Source organism: Pteropus medius, unplaced genomic scaffold (assembly GCF_902729225.1).
Source record: "Pteropus medius unplaced genomic scaffold, Ma_sr-lr_union100, whole genome shotgun sequence".
NCBI lineage: Eukaryota > Metazoa > Chordata > Mammalia > Chiroptera > Pteropodidae > Pteropus > Pteropus medius.
This window is the reverse complement of record NW_024344377.1, coordinates 3837577-3846389: the sequence shown is the minus strand read 5'-3', so window position 1 is coordinate 3846389 and position 8813 is coordinate 3837577. Positions and strand designations below refer to the sequence as shown.

Below are 8813 nucleotides of genomic sequence, written 5' to 3'. Positions count from 1 at the left end.
ATCTCTCCAAAGCACTCTGCAAACGGAAGTTACTTGACTGCTGGGTGGCTCTGACTTTGAAACATCATCCTCAGATCACACCCAGTCCTGCCTTCCCACAGCTTTTCTTGCTGATGCTGGTGAGAAGGCGGGAGGCAAGAAGGGGGTTCTGGCCTGGGGCATTAAAGGCTGGGAGGTGGGTGCGTGAATCTTGGCTCATTTCCAATCGCCATGCCTACCCCTGTCCTTGGTGAAGCTCACCACCAGACCAAGGGAGCCCCAGGCCTGGTCACCTGTTCAAACCTAGAGCACAGAGCTCAGACGAAGGCGAGCCCCAGCAGCCGCCCCTCCCCAGCTCTCCACAACCCTACTTTCCCCTCCCTTCCCGGCTGCGCGGACAGGGCACGCCCCCTACCCCGGCTTCACCAATCAGCATACGGAGCGGCGCCCGTGGCGCAGGAGGCCTCGGTCCGCAGCCAATTAGCGCCGGAGCCCTTGGCGGCACCTCGCCCGCCCCCTCCCAGAATGAAAGCCGCCCCGCAGCTGGCAAGGCTGGCGCAGCGCGCGAGGCGCGGGAGCCGCGCGGGCCCGAGCGGAGAGCGCGCACTGCGCGCCTGTCTGCCCCGGGCGCGCTCGCTTCCGCTCCGCCTCCGTCCCGGGCGCGGGCGAGGTGGCCCGGGCGGGGGAGCGCAGGGGGCAGGGCTGCTGCGACAAGGCCGGGGGGCGGGGAGAAGCGGGGCCCGATAAAAGGCGGCGAGGCGGCCCCACCCCGCGGCAGGCCGGCGGGCAGGCTCGGTGCGTCCCTTCCGTCCGGCCCGCGCCGGCGGCGGGGAGGCGGCGCGCGCGGCCCGCAGCCCGCCCATGGAGGCTTTTCCCTGGGCACCCCACTCTCCCCGCCGCGGCCGCGCCCCCCCGCCCATGGCGCTCGTGCCCAGCGCCCGCTACGTGAGCGCCCAGAGCCCGGCGCACCCGCAGCCCTTCAGCTCGTGGAACGACTACCTGGGGCTGGCCACGCTCATCACCAAGGCGGTGGACGGCGAGCAGCGCTTCGGCTGCGCCCGCGGCGAAGACGGCGGCGGCGACGGCGGCTCCCCGCCCTCCTCTTCCTCTTCGTCTTGCTGCTCCCCCCACGCGGGGACCGGGCCCGGGGCGCTCGGGCCGGCGCTGGGGCCACCAGACTACGACGAGGACGAAGACGACGACAGCGACGAGCCCGGGTCCCGCGCCCGCTACCTGGGGGGCGCGCTGGAGCTGCGCGCGCTGGAGCTGTGCGCGGGCCCCGCCGAAGCCGGGCTGCTGGAGGAGCGCTTCGCCGAGCTGAGCCCGTTCGCCGGTCGCGCCGCCGCCGTGCTGCTGGGCTGCGCGCCCGCTGCTGTCGCCACCGCCGAGGTGGCGCCGCGCGAGGAGAAGGCCCCGGCGTGGGCGGCCGAGCCCCGGGTGCACGCCGCCTCCGGGGCGGCCGCCACCCGGCTGCTCAAACCCGAGCTGCAGGTGTGCGTGTTCTGCCGGAACAACAAGGAGGCGGTGGCGCTCTACACCACCCACATCTTGAAGGGACCCGACGGGCGAGTGCTGTGCCCTGTCCTGCGCCGCTACACGTGTCCCCTGTGCGGCGCCAGCGGCGACAACGCGCACACCATCAAGTACTGCCCCCTCTCCAAAGTGCCGCCGCTGCCCGCCGCCCGGCCGCCCCCGCGCAGCGCCAGAGACTGTCTGCCGGGAAAGAAGCTGCGCTGAGCCCGGCCTGCTGCCACCTGACGCCTCCAGGGTCGCCGACTGCCCGCTCTCATTTTTGGTCCGCTCACCATCTCTGCCTCGCTGTTGAGGAGGCGTGCAGCTCAGCAGTTGGTTCAACTTGGGACGTCGTCCTGGTTTTTTCAAAGCAAGCGGCGGTGCGCAGTACTTTCTTGTCGAAGAGCGGTTGATACCAGACGCTAAAATCTTGATTTCTTTATCTTTCTAGTTTGTGCACATCCAGACGGTGAAGGCTGTGTGTAGTCCAGTAACTGAAATATGGCAACTTAGAGGCGCTGTTGATTTACTGTATACGTCGACCTATTTTAGATGCACATCGGTATGAAATTGTCTCAATCTAATCTTGGATGTTTAATTTTATGAGAGGAGGCACTTTACTAGGTCTAGAATATTTTTTTAAAAGCCTCTTAATTGAACTTACCTAGAGATTTTATGGAATGTCAGCAAAATATTTTATTGTTTGAAACAATATTTCTTAGTTGTCCTTGGTCAGTTATTCTAATTCCAGGTGAAGCAAGTCCCTGGTAGCATCGCTGTTTTGAGAAGTGAAGGTTTAGTAAACTCTCCAGTATTAATTTGGGTGGGTATTCCCTCCTTGTGGCTTGTGTCTGTCCTAGCTGGAGGTGTAAAAATGCACAATCTGTAGCAGGTAGAATACGGCTCCTCATCCTTTTATGTACCAGAACTTTTATTACTAAACTAGAAACTAGCATTTTCCACCTTTAAAAATTGTGCCAAGTTGTAATCATATCGTGTATACACTTGGAAACGGTGCTGTTTATAATTTTGTGTATTTATACAGTAACAGTATATGAATTCATTAATCTTGCCTATAACTTCGCTACTTGGCCTTTTGTCTATGCACCCACCCCCCCATTTCTGGTTCTTTAAAAACACTTGTGATATTAAGAAGGTGCAGTCTTGACCCTGAATTACTCAATTTCAAGATTCCTAAATTGCGGAAAGCTCATTCCAGCTGTTGCCTCTCAAACCAAATGGAAGATGGGATCCTCCGTGCTCCAAGTTAATGTAATAACCTGTGTTCAAGAAGGTTCCATCTGTGTTCTGGCTTTAGGCGCAGGCAGACATGAGCAGTTTGTGGAACTGGGGTTTGGAGACAAGGACACCACCGTTCATACCCTCTTCTCAGAAAAGGCCCTAGCCCATTTCTGGAACTCTACCAGTTATCCATAAATGAGCAAACCTGATCCTTAAGCAAAGGTTCTTAACCCCTACTCTACCTCCCACCCTCATTTTTAAATCCACCAAACAACGTCACACCATGGCTTATAGCTATGAAGACAGGAGGGGGAAATGTAAACTAAGAACGGAAACAAAGTGCATCACTATCTGAAAATACCAGCAGGAGGTTTAGTCTAAGTATGTAAAGATTCCAGTAGGATTGTTTATTAGAGGTTAGACTTTTCATATTAAACAGCTAAGTTCCTCTACAACAAATTGGTTTGAACACTCCTGTGGTGAGAGGGGCTGGGGTAAACTCTGGTTAGCTTGAGCCTTTTTGTTCAAGGAAGATGCATCAAAACAAAAGGAAGGGACAAAGGGAGGGGTTCTTGGCCAGGAAAAAGTAATTCAATTCCTGTTAGCCTAACCCTAGGCCGTGGAACTTCAGATTTGACTGGGCCTAAACTCAAGTAGCTTAATGCCATGAAATTATTTCTTGCTACAAAACATACCAGCTTAAATTAGCTGTGCTTTTTTGGGTAGTTTTCAGGACAACGTGAATTTATGTTCTCTCTCCGCTGTTCCACCTTTTCAAGGCACTATAAACAGATCAGTGCTTCAGAGAGGGACTAGGCAGGCAGCTACTTTGTTATTTTTAAAAGAGCCAAATTATAGAGTTGTTTCCAGGTCTCAGGCATGTGGCTTTAATTTATCTCCAATATGAGAATCCCTTGGTGAGATGTGCCTGAGGCCATCTTGAACATGAAGTCTTGAAGTCAGGCAACCGTTGTATTAATTCATTTGAAACACCCCATCTCACTCTCCTCAAATTTGCCTGTTTTCCAGCTAACATTAAAATACTGGGAGTTAAAGCATGAAGAGAATATTACTATGGTGAATTTTCTAGAGATCTCTTATGAAAAGTATACTAAGCAGACTCTACAAGCAACCTTCCAATTCAAAGTTTAAAAAATGTGAAAAGTTTCTTGTAATATGCGTATTTGGCTAAAAAAAAAAGATGTCTGGAATCTTCAGAAGAGCTTCAACTAGAGGCACAGACTGCCCCAACCTACCTGTCTTCAGCAGACATTCCCAGTGGCTTTTAATGTTTTTGAATTTTAATTTTGTTAAGTCCTTTTTGGAATCTGAATTACTAATTTTGATTACAACTTTTGGCATTGAGTTATTTTTACATAAGCCAGAATTATGTGTTTTAAAATTATACAAATATACATGTACTTTAAGGGAGTTTCAGTATTAGTCCTAATTTTCTAGTCTGTTCTTAGCCACATGAGAAACAGTCCTTACAGTGTCCCATATGTCAGCCCTGGAAAATTATAAATCTTTGGTTAAAAAAAAAGAAAATACAGGTAGCTCTTGACATAGAAACATCCCACACATTTAGATGCCAACTTCCTCCTGGCAGTTGGCAACTAATGGGATTGCAGTCTTTTCTGGCCATTGTCTTCACCCTCTTATCTACCCACATTTAACAGCAATGGTATTATCGTTTAAAAATACAGTAGCCACTGGGAACATGGAAGCCTTCTACACATTAGTGAGTAGGTTGGTTAGCTTTCTTTTGACACCTGTGAATAAATATAGGGGCGCGCAGGTGGTATAAGGCCCTGAGTAGAAACCTAAGAGCAGGATCACAAAGTGGCAGCAACTGCCTCTCTCGTCCCGTGCTCTGGATTCTGATCACCAGGACAGAGGACTTGGGAGAACAGTATGTCTGGGAAAGGGTCCTGACAGCAAAGGTGGGCCTGCAGACAAGCCAGGAAACCTAGTGAGCAGGCATGCACCTGTAACTCATCTAAACAAATGTGCTCATTTAAATGAATTGTGCACTGGGGCCTGTGATGTCACAGAAACAGTTCTGCTCTACTAATGCAAGATTCAGCATGTTACTGCCCCGGGTTCTTGTTACAAAGGAAAAGGCCTCCATCCCAAAACAGACCTTTTTAAGACTTCCACTTGTTCAAAAAGAAAGCAAAATGTTTAAAAAAATGGTTTTTATCATTGGTAACACCAAACAGAAAAGGCTGTGTCTGATATTTCAGTAGAAAAGCATCAGTACTCCCTCTTCTGGCCTTAAAAGCTGTATCAACAGGAGTTCTCACCGCTACTCAGGATCAGAAATAATTTAAGTGCCTGCACAGCCACTATAAATTTGCAACTAACATTCTGCATTGACTTTTCTAATTTCAGAGGAAAATCCAAGATGGTACCACAGACACACACATACATACACACTCATGTATACAAGCTCAGAGACAACAGCATTACACAGAAACTAAGGGGGTCCTCATTAAATGAAGAATATCTTAGGGGAAACATCCTAGCCACATTTGCTTAGTTATATTTAGGTTATTTTCTTTGGTACTAAACACTGAGACATTTAATGGCACTGGTAAAATTTAAGTCAAATTCAACTGAATATGCAAATTAACCATTAAAAAAACACTGACTATAAACACAAATCAACACAAACAAATTCTGTAAGTATTTTATTTATCATCAAAGAAAAAACACAGCAGCAAGTTCTGTGTTGGCTTCAATAAGACGAAATAGTTAATCTTTAACATGGCTACTACACTCCAAAATTGAAGTCAACACAGTCATTACTACGAATTACTTGTTGAAAGAATCTATCCTGAAGAGAAAGGAAATTAAGAAAAAGAATTTAAACAATTCCTCCAAACCACACGTTTATAAATATTGTCTTATTTAAAATGCTTGAAAAGCATGAATTCTCCATTAATGGAAAAGCAGTTTGCTACTGGCAACAGAAAAAAGCTCAGCAAGTTTACCAAATGCTTTAAAATTTAAAAGCTGTAACTGTTGTGGATTCACACGTGAGCAGTATTCTTGTCATTACCACGACTGCAAATCGCTTCATACTCACCTCGCAAGTAAAACCTACAGAAAATCCCACTGTATCCAATGTTGGTAATGTCTGCGGCACTTAGAGTGAACCTAAAAACTTCCTAAATTTAGTTGATACCTCAAAATCCCTAGAGGTATGACTCAACTGCTAATGATGTGAAAATTGTTTCAGCTCCCTGCTTTAAAGAGTCTTGAAATACATTTTCTATAACAGAACCTTCCCTCATTCCAAATTAATATATTTCAAAATAAAAATAAAAAAATCAGTTCTATATCAAGATACAGGTGTTACTCAATACCTGAAGGGTTCACATTTTAAATTTATTTTTTAGTTTTTCTTTTTTATAAACAAGTGATTGATGAAATAATGCAACACCTTAAATTCCAGAAAATGGCATGGTTTTCCAACCTCCTGTGGATACGGTGCATGATCAATCTATTTTATAGGATTAATACAAGTTCATGCTTTTTGTGTTATATAAGACAACATTAAAGAATCCAATTTAGATTGGTTGAAGCACAAGTATAATAATCCTTGAATGCGATCAAACCTATAAGACATGAGAGTTTGAATCCATTATCTTGAGACTTAACGTCGTACTGTAGTCCATCCATCTTCATCAGTCTCATTTTTAGTACGACGAAGAGATTCTCTATCTTTCTCAGCTCTCCATGAGGCCTTCTCTTTTTCACCTTCTCTTTCTCGGTCTCTTTCTCGATCTCTTGAAAGAGCTGGGGGAGGAACACGACGAGGGGCATCCCGCTCTTCCACCCGGTCATCTTTCCTGTCATCAGCACGTCTCCAAGAACTTGCTAAAAGTTGAATTAAAAAAAATATGGACATGAAGTACAGTATAGAAAATATAGTCAATAATACTGTAGTAACTATGTACATAGTGCCAGGTGGATTCTAAACGAATATGGAGGGAATGGGATCACTGTGTAAATTATATAAATGTCTAACCACTATGCTGTACACCCGAAACAAATAATATTGAATGTCAACTCTAATTGAAAAATAAAAATTAAAAAATTATAGAACAGAAAAAGAGTAACTCTGTACTATATTCTATCGGTTCAGATTAAACAGAACTTCAGCAAAGGGAATGCCTCAAAATTACTCAGAAATCCTGTATTGAAGATAATACAGAATCACCATTAAAAACCAATCAAAACTAAATACCTTTATCCGTTTTGATACAATTTCTGACAAAACCTTTAAAACAACATACACTTAGAGATATCAAATTTACAAACAAGAAATCATCGGTCTGAGAAGTGTCCTAATTGTTTTAACAAAAACAAAAACTAAGACGAAAATCTGGCTGAAGGAAAATTTTTAAATTAAAAGGATTTTTGGTTCTTGTTGAAGACATTTTAAACAACTAATTAGCCATAAGAATATTTTTAATTACGGCTATAACAGAAGAAATTCCCTTATAATCCAGTGTACTAACGAAATATTTAGAAGCTTTTGAGACTACTTAAGTGCAACAATCATTTAAAACACCAAAAGTATTTTTTCACTAAAGTTTCAATTGTTACAATTTCAGAGAATGTTTTATACTTTGTAATCTACTATGACCTTACTTTTAAATAGCCAATAAATTGTTTCATTTACATAAAATAAACTATCTACATATATTTTGCTTACTATCCAATTTAGTCAGTCTACTACTATACTTTGAATTGAGACAAGCTAACTTCACAGAGCAACCACTAAGTTTATGAGAACCATGAATTCTAAATTGAATAAATATCCACCATCTATCTAATTTTGTTGTTCATACAAACTTATGAGGAAATTCAATAAAATCCAAAATTTCCCTAGAAATCATGGTTCTCCAATAGTTCAGCAGCTGTGCAGACCGCCCATACCTTCTTCGCGCTCTGATCTGAGAGGAGGTCCTCTGCGGTCTCTGTCATCTCGTCTTTCTCTTAGATCACGGCGATCATCTCTCTCACGACGACGGTCATCTCTATCCCTATCATCACGGCGACCTGAATCTCTCCAGCTTGAAGCTTCCTCGGCTGGTCCTCTTCTCCAGTCACCCTCATCCCTGCAGTGATTCAAAAAGACACGTCCTAAGTTCTGCTGGTAGATTATGTGGATAATTATAAGTGACTATATCACCCCAAGTTGGTGCTCAGAGTTTTTGGATATAACAGGGATAAAGTTTAAACTCATAACCTGATCTCAATCTGATGCCTCAGGAGTGGCAGTCAAATAAGAACATCTAGATCCATGCTGTCTGACACAGTAGCCATTACCCATATGTGGCTACCTAAATTTATTAACAAAAATAAATTTAAAAATTTTTTTCTTTTAATAAATAAAGTTTATTTACATTGACCATATGCCAAATAGTAACAGCCAAATGTGACTGCTGGCTACCATAATGGACATTACAGATAGAGAACATTTTTCTTCCTGCAGAAACTATTAAACATAGATGATCTAGATCTATAAATACGAAGCCACTTTGGCCAAAGAAAACAAGCTAGGACTACTACCATTAATAAAAGCAAAAGGGCTTTTAATAATTTAAGGGCAATAAAACTGACCTAAATCACAGGGGAAAAGTAGCAAATTGGTAAAGATACCTGGACTTGCCCCACTACCAGAGAGTTACACAACCTATACACAGCCACGCAGCCCACACCTCCCATTTTCTCATTTTGCTAAGAGGGAATGCTCAATTAGATGATCTCTAAAATTAAAACAAACATAAAACAGTACATTATGATTCTAATAGATAATCTGGGGCAGGGGCAGGAATGATTAGTACCATTTCTCAAAAATGATTAGGAATACACAAGACAGTACATTAAGAAAATCCTAAATGTTAACTCCACAAATGACGTGAATTAGAACATCAAACCTTGGTCGTCTAAAGCGATCCTCTCGCTCTCCATCTCTCTCTCTCTCTCTTTCTCTCTCTGGGTCTTTGTCGTTCTCATCACGATCTTGACCATCTCTCTCTCTCTCTTTTTCTCTATCCCATTCA

General features: G+C 44.4%; 1 protein-coding gene and 1 long non-coding RNA gene across 2 annotated transcripts in view; one reads left to right on the top strand and one right to left on the bottom strand.

Annotated features, from left to right (window-relative positions):
• Window positions 1-741: 741 nt before the first annotated feature.
• On the top strand, window positions 742-4492 carry NANOS1 (nanos C2HC-type zinc finger 1). Its single transcript, XM_039870883.1, has one exon. It carries the CDS (start codon window positions 841-843, stop codon window positions 1714-1716), a length of 876 nt encoding a protein of 291 aa, XP_039726817.1. The 5' UTR covers window positions 742-840; the 3' UTR covers window positions 1717-4492.
• Window positions 4493-5411: 919 nt separating this feature from the next.
• The window catches only part of LOC120608888 (uncharacterized), a 4957-nt gene continuing 1555 nt past the window's right edge, over window positions 5412-8813 (bottom strand). Inside the window, exon 3 of the long non-coding RNA XR_005654563.1 lies at window positions 5412-6356. This is a non-coding gene — a long non-coding RNA (uncharacterized LOC120608888). The remainder of the gene's footprint in view (window positions 6357-8813) is intronic.

Bases quoted from the DNA above. Each gene is read 5' to 3' on its own strand.
- NANOS1 (XM_039870883.1), top strand. From the start codon at position 841: ATGGAGGCTTTTCCCTGGGCACCCCACTCTCCCCGCCGCGGCCGCGCC.